An 18,304-nucleotide genomic window follows, 5' to 3' on the forward strand; every position below is an offset into this window, starting at 1 on the left:
CAACGAACCATACAAATTTATACCTATTTTTCAATTTACAAATACTAGTTTCACTACAACAAATAACCAACCTTTGTCCAAACATCTGCAGAACAATCAGTGCGCCGCTGACAGGTCCATTTTTGATTTACAAATTTTCACCTTACAAACAGTTTTCATTGAACAAATTACATTAGTAATTCAAGGGCTAGGTGTAATCTTCACTAAAGGGCTCACTTGAAATGAAAAGGGATACTACCCTATTCTTATATACTACCTTAACTATTTAGGTCTTTTTTTTTTCCAGTACATTACTGAGTTGGGGGTTACAAACAGAAACCTATGCACTGTCATTTCTATACATATTTCTCTGTCATCTCAGTTACCTTGCTTCAGTCTGGCAGCAACATGCCAAGTGATGGCTCCTGAATTGAAATGCTGCTGCTGGTTTCCCTACTGTCTTCCCCATCTATCTTCACCATGGTTTGAGAAGGTTATGGATGCAGAGGGAGACAGATTTTTGTCCTTTTTTTAACCTTTCCCCCTTGGGGCAGTGTTTCTAGGAAGCAATTCAGTCACTTGATATGTCAAGAAACTTGCTCTGACTATCACTGTAACATCCAACTTGGTGCTCACCGTCGCAAAAAAAGAAAACTGTGCCCCAGTCCTTATACAGATTGAACCTCTCTTGTCTGGCACCCGTGGAACCTGACTGGATTAGAGAGGTTCAGCCTGTATGCTTTGATATCTCAGAACTATTTGGATGGCCACCATTCCCCAGTCAGAATTCTTTTTAACTCTTCAGATATGTTACGTTACGTGAGCACTACAAATGTAGAGGCTTTCTACGGGACATACAGCTGTAAATTATGGGCCTGATTCATGTGTCAGTGCCATTGGTTTTACATTCAAGGCTCCTCCAGTTTATCTTGGTGCATGAAAAGGAGAATCAGGCTTCTTATTTTTACAGAATTTACTGTATGAGTCACTCTTAATTAGTCTTTGGTAAGCCTCTTAACATTGCAGTGATTTCATTAATCAATGCCAACCACAGTGTCTGTTTTAGTCACTGTGAACTTGGCATTACTCCCGAGGGGGATCAGAGACATATTATATTAATTACTAATGCTAAAGAGTTGCTATAAACCAAGAATGTAGCTTAACAGATATTAGTGACTACACATATACAACTTCCTCATCCTGCTTGTCTGAAGAGCAATGGAACCAAATTTAAAAGGAGGAAACATGAAGCAAAATTTTGTGGTGATCTTTTTTTTTTTTTCAAAAAGTAAACTTAATCCAGGAAGCGTTGCTACTAGATTATCTCAATTCATTTATAGTGCTCCTTTTGTTATATTTCCGTATGGTTTTTCTAGTAACAGAACAGGAAACTGAGCTTCATAATATGTTTTAGTTCCCTTTATTGTTCAATAAGTTAATGTACAGTGACCTTGCTCGGAAGAACCCCTTAACAAGCATACCTATGTAACTCAAGTACTTCAGCAATGTTAGTTGCCGAGCCACATTTCAGGTAATTGAATGAAAGAAGTACTGACTTCCTGAAATCCTTCATGTGGGCAGGTCACTTGTCACTTTACACTCTCAGGCCCTGTTGTGTATGCGCCAATCTCTGTGTTTACAGCCTTGTGTACTAGAGTCAATCATGTCAGAAGCACTTCAAAGCATTCCTTGGTTTGCTAGGGGTAAATGTTGTTAGTTTTAGTGCCTGGAAAAATTCCATGCTTTAGACTCATTTCACTACACGACATTGGATAACAGAAAACATTTCATAAGTTCAAGCTGCAGAGACTTTAGCTTTCTCATTAGGTATTTCTAACGTATGATATGTGAGCAACTGGGCAGGCTGGCAAGAGAGATTCTGGGGGTGTAGAGCACTCGAATGAAAACCTCATAAAAGTTAACAGTTGTTGCTTATATTTAAGGGCACATGGGGAGTACTACATGATCTACATGTCATTGCTGCAACAAGCTGTCTCCATCTCACATGAGAAACTGCTGAAAGAGCCACATGTCAGCAAAATGTGCTGTCTTGGCCTTTTTTTTAAAAAAAACCTTGTTCTTGATTTGAGTGATTTTTCAGACCCATTTTGGGAGTTGTTTTTAGACTAAGTATAGGAATTTTTAATGTAAGTATCTGACCTTAAAATGAGAGAGGAAAGAGAGATAGATGTGGTAAATGGAATTTTATGTCTGGGAACATAAACTAATTTAAGTCTTGAGGCCTTTACTTTTCAAAAGTGTGTATTTTCACTGTAGTTCTTGATGAGGGGAGGGGAAACCTTTGTTTTGCATTGCTGTACTTAGGGCAGATACACTATTTATTTTGGGTGCCACATTTGCTTGAGAAATTATGGAAAATTACTACCCTACCAAGTCCAGTCTGAGTTATATGGTAAAATTGTGGTGTTCATTCCAACAAAGAAAGTAGAACCCTCATATGTTTGTCAATGAAACTTCCCTTATAAATTGTAAAATATATTAATGTGTTCTTTCACAAAATACAAAGCCTTTTTTGAAGTCAACAATAAAATGTTTTAGGGCAGTGCATCTCCTGTTGAGTGTACTTTTGTTAGCCAGGAACTCCAATTATAGGAGCTAATATAAAAGCCTGGATTGGTACCAGCAGAGATGATTGGGTATATTGGGCTTTAATATACAGTACCTAGCAGTTAATAGTAAGTTACAGTTCATTGTGTACAACTCAGTTCTTCTTGCTGTTGTGCGGTGGAAATCACAAAACAAAAAAACAGACCTGTAGCACTTTAAAGACTAACAAAATAATTTATTAGGTGTTGAGCTTTCATGGGACAGACCCACTTCTTCAGATTATTTATATTATTATTCAGATGATTACAAAATTATTTTGATAGTCTTTAAAATGATACAGGATTGCTTTGTGAAGATACAAATGAACATGCCTACCTCTCTCTGGAAATTGTAAGTAGTTAAATTAATCAGTGGTCTTATTCCACATTTATGCTGGCATAAATGAAAGCAGAATTTAACTCATGGTTTTTTAGTATGGTATATAAAAACTTTATGCAGCAGTTCTGATACTGAAATCTGACAGCTTTACAGCTAAAATTTATTTTCATGATACCTTTTCTCAACACATTCCTCAGGTAAGTGCAACATTTTAGAGATTTTTGTTATTTATAATAGCATTTCACTTGTCAAAACAGTAAACACTTTTATGCTTCTGAGCTGTCAGTTTCTTCTTTACAGAACTTACTGTTCTTGAGAGCAGATCTGAGAAAAACTATTGGATGAATTTTTATTCCTACAAGTTAAGGCTGTGTGTGTGTCTTGTGTGTGTACCTTTGTTGTCAGAACCAATGTTAACAGTTGTCTGAGCAAAAAGGAGTGGAACTGCCATATATCCACACTATAATATGTCAGCTTCAGGTTGGTTTTAGACATGAAAATTGTACAGTATATGTACAGCAATAAAAACCTTAATGGAAAACCCAGGGACAATATTTTTAAAAATAACTTACATAGACGTCACCTTGAGCACACATGACTGTGTAGAATGCTGCATGCTGAGACTGATTAAACTTCTTTGTTTTTCCCCCAGACAGTTGGCTCTTGATGTTCCTTGTGAGGTTTGTATTATATTAATGACATGTATACTTTCTTTTTACAGACAAGAAGCCCAAAGCTATCTCAAAGCCCACAACCCAACTTGGGAGACCAGACAGAACATCTGTCCGAAGCATCTGCTGATTCTTTAGAAGCCATGTCTGAGGGAGATTCTCCAACTCCTTTTGCCAGAGGCAGCCGCACACGGGCAAGCCTTCCAGTGGTGAGATCAGCGAACCAAACAAAGGAGAGATCACTAGGTAACATGTTGTCTAGGATCCTTCCGTGCTTTGCTCTTGGCCTGTAATTTTGCCATCATATTTCGCTGTGTATTAAACTTTGTCTTTACAGTGCTTTGGGGTTAACAAAATATTGATATTTTGAAGCATTTGTTATAACTGCCCATGAAAGGGAGACTGGGTCCTTTAAAGGGAGATGTGGAGGGCAGCTGCATCAGTGCCATAATTACAGCTGCTTCCCAGTCTGAGGAAGTGGGATGAAGGAAGTTCAGTTGGTAGTTAATGCACCCTTGGGCCTTATAAGAGGCTGGCAGATCTCAATTTGGAAGTGGAATGACAGAGAGTGGCTCGGTTCCCGTGGAAGATTCTCAACCAGGATCTGCAGGAGGCAGGGTTCTCCAAGGGAACCACCCTGGGGTTCCTGTTTCCCTTACTAGACCAAGGACACAAGGAACAGACCCCGCAAGAGATCAGTACTCCAAGGAAACCACCCTGGGGTCTGACCAGAGCTGGACAGACTCCTAAACACAACATGAAAAGCTCCCAGATAGCAAAAGAACCTATCTGCCTGTTTGGCACCTTTTAGTTTGGACTCCAGCTACCCAACATTAGGTTTGAATGTGACTTGGCCAGAGTGCTAAGCTGCCTTTCCAGTACAGGATGGTATGTGGAGAGCCAGGGAGACGAGACCCACCTAGGGATAGAAGGGAGAGAAGGAGCATCACCAGTACCACACACAGCCAGCAGGGGGCGCCACAGGACAGGGACTCTTCTGTGACGCTGCCAGTTTGTTCTTTTCAGATTGGTGTGAAGTACTAGATGGTACAAAGAATTGGTATTGAGCCACTAAGAGCATGCTAGAAGCTTTACAGATAGACAAACACAACTGGACCTTACCCTGACCTTACCGGACCTTACCTATTAACAATCTGAGCCCAATACTGCAGATTCAAATAACCAAGTATTAATTGTATTAATCTTACCGTGTGGCAGCAAACATCACAGTACCTGATGAGCATTTGCAAGATGGCAACTTAATTTTAGAGATGAGAAACAGAGCTCATCATTTATATATTTAATGTGAAAAAGTCAGTCCTATTCCTGGGTCTCTGGCCTCTGTTCAGTTCATGAGGACCGCTTAAGGGCCCTGTTGCCCTCGCTGGGGCAAGGTGTGGTCTGAGGGGAACCTGGCCCCCACCCATTCGTTCCAGGTTCTGGCCCAGGGACCCTGTGCAGCTGCCAGTGGGAGAAGCTGACTCCCTTATCCCTTGGCACAGCAGCTCTCCTCCCTGGGCCACTTCTCCGGACGACTCCCCTGGTACCTTCTCCAGGCCGTAGCAGTCACAGGTCCCAACACATGATCTGTAGAAGCTCCTACTCTCCCTCTGTGACCTCTGGTGTTCCTGCTGCTCTCCTCTGCTCCTCTCAAACCTGTTCTCTCTCACTGCTCCTGTCTCCTTGTGTCTCTCTGCTCACCTCTCCCCCTGCCCTTCCCACTGTGAAGGGTTTTAAAGGCCTCTTATTAGCCCAGTCATTGGGGCAAGCTGGCCGTAATTAGGCTGAGCCGTCTCCCACCCAGCTGCCCGTGACTGCCCTGCAGGCCCTTCTGCTTGTTTGGGCTCCCTCTGAGGGGCCCTTCACCCTGGCCCTGCCACAGTAATCATAGAATCCTAGGGCTCAAAGGGTCCTTAGTAGGTCATCTAGTCCAGCCCCCTGCCTGAAGCAGGATCAACCCTAATTAAATCATTCCAGCCAGGACTTTGTCACGCCAGGACTTAAAAACCTCTAGGGATGGAGATTCCACCACCTCTCTAGGTAACCCATTCCAGTGCTTCACCACCTTTCTGGTGAAATAGTTTTTCCTAATATCCAACCTAAACCTTCCCCTCTGTAACTTGAGACCATTGCTCCTTGTTCTGCCATCTGTCACTACTGAGAACAGCCTCTCTCCATCCTTTTTAGAGCCCCTCTCCAGGAAGTTGAAGGCTGCTATCAAATCACCCTTCATCATTCTCTTCTGCAAACTAAATAAGCCCAAATCTCTGTCTCTTTTCATAGGTCATGTGCTCCAGCCCTCTAATCATTTTCATTGCCCCAAAATGATTATTGTCTGATGTCTGATTGGTGGTTTTGGCCCAGTTCCTAGCAAAAAGGGGTGCTATTCATGTTGACACTGGAAACTTTTTGTCAGCTTTTGTAAAGAGGGTAGAGATTGGAATGAGCGTGGTGATTGTACTACCCTACTTTTCCCAGGCTGTGCCTTCAGATTTGTGTTTGAGACACAGTCAACAGCAGTTCCACCCCTCATCCCCCAGGAAGGGCACTATGCAGGGGAAGCTGCAAATTCCCCCACACCTGAAGGTTGGATTTAACCCAATTTGTACACAAAATTAATTTTAAACTGTAACCGGTTTTGCAGTAGACTTTTCTTAAAGAAATTCTCTCCTTGACGGATGGCATAGGTAGAAATTAGTTTTTTTGAGGGAAAAACTAAAATTAATTTTTTAGTAATCCCATAAGGCATTACTGATGTTGGAAGCATACATGGCTTGCATACAGATTGCTGAAAAAGGCATGTTTGTCAGTGGTAATAAACCAAAATAGTGCTTTCCTGTAGGATCTCATTTCCCTAGATGCAGAAAGACATAAACTGAAGGCTGCACTGTATATCGCAGAGAGCTCATACACTGATCAGAGTTTGTTTATTCCTCAATGATCCAAGGCAATTTCTGTCAAGAGTGTTTTGATATCTGACAAATGGAACAAATTAAAAATAGAGAACAGAACTAAACAGGGTTTTCCAAACCTGTAAGATGTAGCTGGGATACTACCGGAGCCAGCTAGAAGTTTTGTCCCCAAGACAGAGTGAGGCTTGCAGATGAGCTATACTCCAGACGGAGTACAAGGGTTAAGTAGGAGCAGTAAGATGTTGCAGTGCTAAAAAGGGCAGAATGTAAATTTGGGGATGAAAGAGAGAGTGGTTCTCATCTCTTCCCATTGGATCAAGCTGCCAGGAGACAGACTCCAGAGGCACCTTCATCCATCTCAGCTGGAAGGAAGGGATAGGCTGGTCTGATGCAGAACTTCTTGAAGGGAGAGCCAGCGTAGCCCAATGAGCTCTTATTAAGAACTGTTTAGAAGACATACTCGTATACTTACGTTTTTATCGTTCATGTGGAAAATCTGGTTCTGCCCATAAGCCAGTCTTGTCTAATGGCCATCAGCATGGCTCAGGTTCATCGGAAAATGTAATTTACTAGATGAGTAGAGGGTACATTGGTACTTCCTAGGGGTATAATACTGGAGGAACTGTGTGTGTCTTATTACTGACTTACATTGCCTTTAGCAGTCACTGTGTGTGCTTAGCAATAGCCATGCCTGGATCCTTATTAAATTACACACATGCACACAGACCTTTCGTTTAAAGACATTTAGTAATCATCCATGCTGCTGATGAGTTGGGAATCTCTGAGCTAGATAAAATAAATGATCAAAAACATTTGTGAGCATTGTAGGCTGCTGAGTACTGTGCATAGACATCTGTGCTTTCTTCTCTACAGGCCAAACTAGAAGAGATCATCCTTATTAGCGTGCAATAGATAAATCTGCCTCAGTCATTATTTAAAGAGTGGCTCTGTCCTTCATGTCACAAGTTTTATTGTAAAGAGAGCTGCCTTATGGAAATTTAACAATGGATAACTTTAGACTTAGACCATCTGCAATATGTGGTCCACCAGGTTCTAGCAGTGATGTTCCAAAAGCCATCACAAATTCCATCACAATATGCTATTTCATTTCTCATTCAACGTGTTTTATAATGGACCATTCCCTCAAATTTGTGCTAAAGTAGAGAGCTGCATTGCATTTCTTCCGAAAATGACAACTTGTCTTTCCTATTCCACAGGCATCTAGATAGGCACAAAGCAGGTAAAAGGTGGGAGTGAAGGGGCAGGATATGAAATAGTTTAGTGTATTTAGATTTGTGTCTGAAGCACCTTTGCAGTATTTTATCTTAAGGTGTGAAATAAGGCTTTTTTCTCACACTGCAAGTACGGTAGAAGTGTTCACAGCTACACATGTGGCTCAAATTTGCCATAACACTTGGGATCAATCTGCTAAAGAAATAGATGGAAATACTTTGTCTCCTGAGTCCATCACTTCAGATTTCTTATTTTAGTGAATATTTTAATTATGCATATTTTATTTAAAGATACACTAAAAATTAGTCCTAACATTGCCCGGGTGTAAATTAAATCTTCTTGCACAACTTATTGTTATGATAATATAATATAATATAATATAATACTGTTGTCAAGCCCTTGAATATCTTTAAAACCATTTTCACTAGTGCCAAGGAATTTTTAAAAAATCCTAGAACTAAACTGAAAACAGCAAACAGTGAATGTAGGGTGCTCATTAATGCACTTCAGGCAGGTTAAGGAGTGAAAAATACCTGGTCAGTTTCTTGTTCCATTCATAGGCTGCAATTCTGCAACTGGTTGTACATGGTTTTAAAGGCATGTTCTACTGAATCCAGGCCATAGTCCATTTTACATCCTGGTTCCTGTACACCAGCGTGATACTGTCGGTTTTGTTTGTATTTCTAGGACTGCAAGAGAACGTTTACCTTTTTTAAAAAGCTTTTTTCATTTACATTCTAAAAGTACCTGAAAATATTTTTATTGATATGTTTTGTAAACAGCTATCCCTGCCCTTTTACTTATTTTTTTAATAAAGCCTACTTTCTAATTCTAAACACTGTTCTTTTAAGACACAGGAAAAATGATCAGTTGTATGGGTGTAAGTCTAATAAACTGGACTGTGTTGTTTTAAAAATCTTATTCTCATAACATTCATATTTTTTCACTTTCTTTTTTAAATAGCAGACTGAATAAACATCTATTAGGAGGTAGAGCGAGGGAGAACCATGTCAGTGCACTTTGGTTACCCAGGCATGACGTTTTTGTTAGTCAGTGCTAATGATGACTGTGGCTCCTTATAACAAGCTAGTCTCCAATTCATGCCATATTGATCTGGCCCAGGAGACAGTACATTTCAGCTCTGTACCCATTTTAAATTCAGCAATGGTTCTTGAAATTAAGGTCCTTCCTGATGAAAATAAGGTGTCAAGAATCAGCACATTTCTCATCAGCATGCCACCTGAAGACAAAGTGTAGTATTAGGATGAATTGATCCTCCATGGGGGATGAAATAAAATATATTTTTAAATATTTATGTGAAAACTGGGATTTCTTCCAGCTTGATAACTGGAGGGGCGGGAGGATTCTTGCAGAACTGTCAGAACAAGAATCATCTGAAACCTGGACAAAACTTGAGAGCTCTCAACAAACTTCACTTGCGGTTTGCCTAATGGATATGAAAACTGACAAGTACACAGTTGTATTATGCAACCTGTCAGAAACAGCAGTATGTGTATGTATGTGCCAGATCACCCTGATGCCATTGTTTTAATGCTTCTTTAAAGAAATATGGACTGACGAATGCTGTTTGTGGTTTGCAAACCGTGAAACATGTGACTGTCAAGTGCCAAGCACTTCTAATCCTCTGTGACTTCAGAGAAGGAGGGTGCTGGGCACTTTGCATAATCAAGCCATAAAGGCCTATTTCTGAGAAGTGCTGTGCATTTGCTCACCTTTTCCTAATGACAATGTGAGTTGCAGGTGCTCAGTGCTTCTCAGGTTTGGGTCCTATAAAAAGGGTTGATTAAGGCAGAATCCATGGATCCAGATGCCAAACTGGAAAGAGGTACATGGGCACCGGAAGGTTGGATCTGAGGAGCCATTGGAGGAGGGCACTGACAGAGTACTGGGATCTGTCATGGGGACTTGGGAACAGGAGGAAGTTGTAATAGGAGAGAAGGGTCAAGATCACCATTACATAGCTGGCTCCTGACACCACATGCTGGCTGCAGTCTGTAGGCACACAAAAATTGAGGATGGGGACTTCACCCTTCACCCTCTTCTCTGCTCAGTCTAATGATCTCCCACTCACTTCTAGTAGGCAGCCAGGCCACAACAGAGAGACCCAGCATGGGATCTGATTGTTTCTTACCTTACCCTTTGGGATAAGGTCAAGTTGGGATCTGAGGGAAGAGGGAAACCTCCTGCTATCCAGCCTGTCTGCCTGGAAAGCTGGCGTATGGTAGCTGGTGCCATTCATGGCTCCCTGCTTCAGGAGAAGGTCTCAGAGAAGCTGAAGTAGATTAGTTGTAGGTCTTTCTTCTCTGTGAAGTCTTTAAAAAACCCACTGTTCTACATATTTGGGCCCTTATTCTGTAAACACATAAGCACATTGCACAGCTTTGTTTAAATAAGTTAAAGGGACTCGGTCCTACATGGGGACATACAATTTGAGGGAAGGAGTGGTTAGAGTAAATGCATATTTTTGTGAAGAGGAGGTAGCTCTGGCCCTCAGTAGGAGGGGAAACGACAGCTGGGGCGAAGAGAAGGATGGTTGAGGGACAGAGGCAGTCAGTGGAGCAGGGAAAACTAGTGAAAGAGAGATGGAGAGCAACAGAGTTTGTGAGTATATTGAGAGAAGCAGGTGAAGGATAAGAGAGCATCCAGAGGAACAGAGCGAAATTAGGACAAAGATCAAGAGTAAGTGGAGAGTCTGTGACTGAGCAGGACAAACAGATGTGCAGAAGAGGGTCCATTTTGTTTAAAGCTGGTTGGTTAGGTCTGTCCATTTTTGATGGTGTGTTCCTAATCATTGTTTCTAGTCATGTCCTATCATTTATCCATGTGGTTCCTGAGATCCAGAACAGGAGAATCAAAGACCATGAGATCCAGTAGATCTGATTTGATAGGCACAGCTGCAGGCAAGCATCACTGGAGTTAAGACTGTCTCTTCAGGAAGTCACAAGAAACATGTGAGGCTCAAAGACCACCATGGGCAACAGACAGGATCCAGGGAGGTAGATGAGGAAAGGCGAGCCTTGAACTGGAAAAAAATAAAACATATCAGGTACCAGCATTGTGCATACAAGAGAGAGCTCTCCATCTATTTCTGTATTATCTCAGATAGCATAAATAACCTTTTGCCCTGGAGTAATATCCCCCTGGCTATCATCTGCTGAATAGGTTATCCAAGCATGATCATCAAACTGTCACTAAATTTTGATGAGTGCTTTTGGGATAGGGTGACCCTCAAATGTATTTCAAATTATGGCGTTATAATTCTGCTCTGAGAGGTTGATTTGCATCTGTTTGTCACAAACAGGATCAGGTAAGTTGAGTATTGGGGTAACTTTATCTCTGCACTGGTGAAGAGAATCTCTTGGTCAGTCTCAGGTGTGCATCTTGAAGGAACCACAGGCACAGCTGAAAGCACTAAAGACCATGTTGGCAGGGCCAGTGACCACTCAGCATGAGGCAAGACAAGAGCAGAAGAAGGTATAGTTTCTGGCTAAGGTGGTGACCATCTGTTCAGTGGAAGTTCCCAAGGTATATATTTTGCATATGCCAATGGATGAGAAAATTCTAGACTTCTGTGCTACACCTGATAAACCAGGGGACCTGGTTGTTGAGTAATGGGCAAGACAGACTCAGGAAGCTGAAAAAGATGCTGAGGGAAGCTCCAGATGATATTCATAAGGACAACCTCAAAGGAGAAGCCAGAGACATTGTAAAGTACCATATTCCTTGGGGACAGAAGAACCAAGAGAACATTTTCAAGTTGCTGAAATGTGTGTATGGGGACAAGGCCCCTACTGGAAATAGCTTGTGAAAAAATTTCCAGAAAGCAGGAAAATGGTGAAAGCAGCGGGGCTGATAGCCTCACTGTGTCCCCAATCAAGGTGGTAGGGGGAAGGGAGGCAGCCTGCCCCATGTCACTGGAAGGGGTAGGGCATCAGTAGGAGGAGCAGGGCAGGGGGTAGCCTGACCCCAGTACTGCTTGACCTGTGGCGCCGCTCCCCCTCCCAACACTTAGCACTGCCAGGAGCAGGCAGTGCAGCACTCTGGCAGCAATTGTTAGAAGACCAGGGCTCTTGCCACCACCACTGCCACAGTAGTAGCAGCAGCAGCAGCTGAGACCTCTGGGCTCTTTTGTATCACCAGGACCCAGGGCAGTTGCCCCCTTTCTCCACTCTGCCTCCACTATGTTGATGGGCCTGCGTGACACAGCTTGTAATTTTGCCTACAATCTACAGGAGAGACACTTCAAAGGGCAAAATCATGATAAGACCCAAGTAACAGATACAGATGCCATCCAGAAGGATCAGCTGGTGATAGGACTCAGGAATGATGACTTATGATGTGAAGTGAAAAGGAGATTCAGGGAGCAGCCTACATGGACTTCTCCTGCCTTGGGGAGAGCAGCCGTTATTGGTCTGAGGAATATGAAAAGCACTTTGAAGGCATTCCCAATAAAATTATTTATAGAGGAAAAAATGAAATAGCCAACCGAACCTTCTTGGCTGAACTGGAGAATACTGTTACAGTCTTGGAGAGTTTGAACAGAGCAATATAGAGTCTTAGGCTGTGTCCACACTACAGAGCTTTGTTGACAAAACTGGGCTTTTGCTGACAAAACTCAGGGAGCGTCTACACACAAAAGGCGTTTTGTCAACAGAGTATCGACAAAACAGAGCCCTTTCCCCGAAAGCGTTACCCCTCTCCATGCTGAGGAATAATGCTTCTGTCAACAGAGTTCTGTTGACAAAAGTGCAGTGTGGACGCTCTGAGGTCCAGTGTGTCACACTTCTCCATTCCATGCCATCCCCCTCTCACCTGGTTTTTACCACCACCGTGACAGGGCATTACTAAAGCTTGATTTGCGTTTTAAGCGGTGACCCTTGGATGTGTTTGTTTTATAGCACAATAACCCTTTTGTCAACAGAGAGGGCTTCTGGTTCACCAGGCAGCCCTGTTTTCAGAGCTTCCAGTCAGCCATTCTGTCAAGAGAGGGTCAGGCAGTCTGTCTGCTCTCTGTCAACAGAGGGGGTTGCTCTTGTGATCTGCTTTTATGTGTACGTGCAATCTGTTGAGAGAAGTTTTGTGGTTAGATCTCTTCTGACAGCGACTCCTGTCACCAGACTGCTGCAGTGTAGACATAGCCTTAGTGGTCAATAAAAAGAGCTGTTTAAAATGATTCATCAGTTTAACATTTCAGTGGGCCCAAAAGCAAACAGTGGATTCTGAGGGACAGAAGGTTGCAAGAGATCTCCATTAAGCGACAGTCAGGGTAACATGGTTTGCTGTGTATGCTGTGAGTTCAGTCACATCTGGAAAAAGTGTCCAAAACTGAAAGGATCAAGGGGGAATTTCTTTCTTGACCGGGAGACAGGTGAAGTATGAAATTCAAGTGAGGTCTCAGGAAAACAGAGAGAAAGACTTACCAAAACAAAAAGTATAAGCCAGAAACTGTTCCTGTGAAAGTAGAATGGAAAATGTTGAGTCCGATTCTGAAACAGTACTTGGGTGACCTATTCCAGAAAATAACATGTTTTCCAAATCTGATAGTGGTCTGTGGTATATTGAAGTAGTGGTGTATCATACACTAATTGGAAACAAGTATTCATAAAGCAGATACATGAGGGTTTCTTCTTGTGTATACAAGTAGTGGCAGGGTCAGTCTCATTCCTGGGCCTCAGGTCCTCTGTTCAGTCCATTGGCCCCACCATGTGAACCCGGTTACCCTTGCTTGGGGCAGGGGGCGGTCTGGTGGGAACCCATTCCCCACCCACTCATTCCAGGTTCCAGCCCAGGGACCCTGGATGGCCGCTACCAACAAGGGCTGACTCCCTTCGCTTTTACCCCTGCAGCTCCTCTCCTTGGGCCACTTCCCCAGACGGTTCCCCGGGTACCTCCTTCCACTAGTGGTAGCCGCAGCAGCAAGTCCCCTCCTTTGTTTGGCTCCTCCGGCTGACAGTTCCTCATAGTCTCTGGTTGAGCTTCAGGCCCCCCTGGGCTGGGGCAGTCCAGCCCCCCTACCGCCGGTTGCTGAGGCTCTTTTCCTCTTTTGTGGTCTCCAGTGTTCCTTCAAGTCCCCTTCCCCCTCCTCACTCGCCTTCCAAATTCTCCTTAACCACCCTTCTCTTGCCCTGCATGGAGAAGGGCTTATAAAGGTAGCCCTGAGAGGGATCAGCTGGCTGTAATGGATTTGGGGCAGCCTACTCCTCAGCTACTTCCACTTCGATTGTCAGCTCCATCTCTGCTCTGCGAGAAACCTGGAGAAAATGGAGACATTGAGACTGAGCAGTACAGACAGATCTCGGGAAGATAGTACTATAAGTTTATAGCTGGCTGGTCAAGTTAGTCTGTGTTTAATGGCATGTTCCTGATCATTGGTTTTGATTTATCCTGATTGTTGGTTCTAGTTCTCTGTAATTGATCCACATGGTCCTGGAGATCTGGAACAAGAGAAACAAAGGTCCTTCAGGTATCAGGTGTTTGCTCTAATGTGCACCCCCTAAGCAGGCCTTCTGGACATGAGTCCTTTTCTTCAGGAAGTCACAAGGCTGAAAGATATTTGGGGAAATTAGAACTTTGAACTCGGAAAAAACCTTATAAGATACTAGCCTATGCATACAGAAATTGATATACGTATATTTGTTCATTTGGAGGGTTATATGTAGTTAAGTGTTCTAAGTAGTAACTTATCGTATGTGTGTCCATAGGCGTGTAGAACTAATATAAATATGTGTATTTTATAGTTGTTTGTTCCAATTTAAATCAAATCCCTGGTTGTTACAAACAGTTGTATTGCCTTAGCTACCACTAAATAACCTTTTACCACAGTGTGTCACATTTCTCCCTTCCACCCCACCCACCTCTCACCTGGTTTTTACCACCACTGTGACAGGGAATTACTTAAGCTTGATTTGTATTTTAGGCACTGACCCTTGAATGTATTTGACTTATAACACAATAACCCTACTATAGAGGTCTGTTTATACCTGCTCACCTGAGTAGCCTATTGAATTTTGTTAGAGTGGTTGGAAACAGAAAATGCCTGATCCTACCATGCTTAAGCTTCAGTTGTCTTCAGCAGAACTTCTCACAAGAGTAGCTTTTCATGTGTAAGTATTGTTACAATGGAGGTCTGGATTTTAAAATCTTCTCTGACACTGTATCTCATGACACTCCACTTCAGTAGGGACAGACAGATTTCATGACCTGAATAATAATTTCACTGCCATATAATTCAGACATAATAATAAGTACTCGGTCAGGATGTTGCTGAATCCCCATCAATCAGCATTGATAACTCTTCGTTAGAGGTTGTCCACGAGTTCGTTTACCTAGGGTCCACCATCACTGACACCCTGTCGTTGGACACTGAGCTAAATAGGAGGATCGGAAAAGCGGCCACAACTTTGTCCAGACTCAGCAAGAGAGTGTGGAATAACAACAAGCTGTACACTCACACCAAAATGCAAGTCTACAGAACCTGCATCCTCAGCACCCTCCTTTATGGCAGCGAGACTTGGACCCTGTATGCCCGCCAGGAAAAGAGGCTGAACGTCTTCCACTTGCGCTGCCTCAGGCGCATCCTTGGAATATCATGGAAGGACAGAGTGACCAACACTGCCATCCTCGAGCAAGCTGGAATCCCAACCATGCACACCCTCCTCAGGCAGCGTCGGCTCCGCTGGCTTGGCCACGTCCACAGGATGAACGATGGAAGGATTCCAAAAGACATCCTGTATGGTGAGCTAGCCTCTGGCAAAAGACCTCCCGGACGCCCCCAGTTGCGTTACAAAGATGTCTGCAAGAGAGACCTCAGAGAGGTAGACATCGAGCTGGACAACTGGGAAGATCTAGCAGACGACCGCAGCAGATGGAGGCAGGGGTTACACAAGGGCCTTCAGAAGGGCAAGTTGAAAATCAGACAGCTAGCAGAGGAGAAGCGAGCGCACAGAAAGCACACTAAGGACTTGCCAGACACCCACTACATCTGCAAGAGATGCAGCAAGGACTGTCACTCTCGTGTGGGTCTTTATAGTCACAACAGACGCTGTAAATGAAGTCCTCAATTGAAACTTTAAAGGGTGCGATCCATAGTCTATGCAGACTGAAGGATGCCTACTAATAATAAGTACATAGTCCTATACTAATTGGTTGAATAATACCTATTCCTACCCACTAATAGTGCATTTCAATTAGATGTCAAAGCCTTTTACTATTCAGCAGGTCGGTATCATTACCCCATTTTACAGGTGCGGAAACTGGAGCAGGGAGGGGCAAGTGACTTGCCTGAAGTCACACAGCAGACTGACGCCTGGTCTCCTGATTCTGTTTAGTGCTCCACCCAATGGGATTAACTAGGATTATGTAATCTTATGTGTGGAATTAGCTCGGGGGGGGTGGGAAATGAATGCCAGGATTATATGAAATGATATGGCCATTGATGAATTCTTAATTAGCATTCACTAATCAGAAAAAATAGTTGTGTTAAATTATCTAGGCAATGCATGAGTGCTTTTGGGCAGGAGGCCCTTGACTTGTTTTTAGAGGATTTTCTGCTAAAACTGGATCCAGCCTCATTTAGGACCTGATTCAAATTCCAGTGATTTATTAGGTTTGGAGTAGGTCTCTAGGTTTAATCCACCACTACCTTTAGGCCATGTATCATACAGCTGGTGATCCCCAGGGAGGAACTCTCCTGGAAGACTTTAGAATTGCATCTCAGATTAAAGACCATGTATGGCTTTAATGTAGTTAATCCTCTCAAATAACTTTTCCCTGTCCTTTCCAGAGTCTGTTGACTCTGTAATGCATGAAAAACACGTCAATATGTAAAAATGAACCTGTACTTATTTGCTGTTGCAGTCAGAAAAATTAGATTTGTCTGGCAGTTCTGCAGGAACAACAGCCTGAAACAACCAGTTTCAATTAAGAGGCTGAAGCAGTAATCCTAGGCAATGAGAGTATCTGAGGGTAACTCTGTTTTTTCTTTTCTGGTCTTTCTAAACTTCATCTCTTTCCTTATTTTAAATTCATGACCTGAGTTTATTGGGATTCAAAAGAGTTATTTTATCTTACTCAAAACATTTTGCAGCAGAAAAAATAAAGCAAGGTAAACAACCATACCAGTATGTGCTAGTGCATAAAAGCTTTTATGCTTCATTTACTGTCCATCTGCATTTTCTTAGACTATACCCAGGAGAAGTGTGAAATGTACACCATCCCAAGAGAAGCTGGGTAATCATATGTGCTGTTTAGTTAATATGTTCTTCCTTTATGTGTGAGCGGATAGCTCTTGTATGCACCTGAGGGGAAAAAAGTTGTCCCAAGAAGACCAGACTCCTATCTACCATTACAGCTTCAGGGCATTCACAGTGGGTCTGCAATTTAAAGGTTGAAAAACATTATATAATAGGCTCAGCACATAGTCTGGGTAAAAGGATATGGGGCCTGAATCTATTCTCAGTTTGTGTAAAGTAAGTCCCATATGGCTTCAGTGCAGTCACAATGAGGTAAAACAGCTGAAATGGTGGGGTGCATATCTTACAGAGATAAGTTTAACTTGAAATTTAGCTACATAAGCACCTTTCTGGCACTATTTATTGCCCCGAGGGCTTGTGTACACTTGCCCCCAGCTACGAAGAGGGCATGTTAATCAGGGTGGTGGAAGATTACTAATGAAGTGCTGCAGTGAATACATAGCACTTCATTAGGCTAATTCTCCCCGTGGCAACTTCAAAGTGCCAGCGTGCATGTAGCCGTGGGCACTTCAAAGTGCCCGTGCTACTTCAAAGTGCCTTTACTCCCCAAAATTTTGAGGAATAAAGTCTCTTTGAAGTAGAACAAGCATTCGCTGCAGCACTTCGTTAGTAATCTCCCATCACCCTGATTAACATGCCCCCTTCGAAGCTGGCGGCAAGTGTAGACCCAAGTCTGTTTTTCTTGAGCCAGGACTTTATTATTTATTTGTGTTACAGTACTACCAGGGAATTGTGACCGAAATCCAGGCCCCATTGTTCTAAGTAACATACGAACATGCAGTGAGAGTCATTTGCTGTTCCAAAGAGCTTGTGTGTTAAACCATCAAGACCAAAATGCATGGTGAGAAGATGGAACACAGGCATGGAGACAATGGAGTGGCTATTACAAGGCTGAATTGCTGCTCAGGAGCAGAGGTTGGATGAGAACCCAAGTGTCCTGACTTCAAAGCTATAGCTCTACTGGTGGAGAAGAGGACGTTGGGCAGCTAGCACTTTATTTACCTGGGCCTTTGCGGCTTCTGTTGCCACAGATTGCTGTTCCCTGCCACTGGGAGCTGTGGTAAGCAATGTACTGGCCCTTGCCACTTCCCACAGCTCCCATTGAATAGGAACAATACCACCCTGTACCGTAAACCTACTGACGGCTACGCCTACCTTCATGCCTCCAGCTTCCATCCCAGACACACCACACGATCCATTGTCTACAGCCAAGCACCAAGATATAACCGCATTTGTTCCAACCCCTCCGACAGAGACAAACACCTACAGGATCTCTACCAAGCATTCTTGA

The 18,304-nt window shown here is 43.0% G+C and overlaps 1 protein-coding gene across 12 annotated transcripts in view; it reads left to right on the top strand.

Moving 5' to 3' along the window:
• The window catches only part of KIAA1217 (KIAA1217 ortholog), a 508,293-nt gene that overhangs the window by 367,320 nt on the left and 122,669 nt on the right, over positions 1-18,304 (top strand). For all 12 annotated transcript variants that reach the window (XM_074984884.1, XM_074984872.1, XM_074984878.1 and 9 more), the window contains one exon: positions 3,647-3,842. In XM_074984884.1, the coding sequence (XP_074840985.1) occupies positions 3,647-3,842 (196 nt within the window). The remainder of the gene's footprint in view (positions 1-3,646; positions 3,843-18,304) is intronic.

This window comes from Carettochelys insculpta, chromosome 2 (genome assembly GCF_033958435.1).
Source record: "Carettochelys insculpta isolate YL-2023 chromosome 2, ASM3395843v1, whole genome shotgun sequence".
NCBI lineage: Eukaryota > Metazoa > Chordata > Testudines > Carettochelyidae > Carettochelys > Carettochelys insculpta.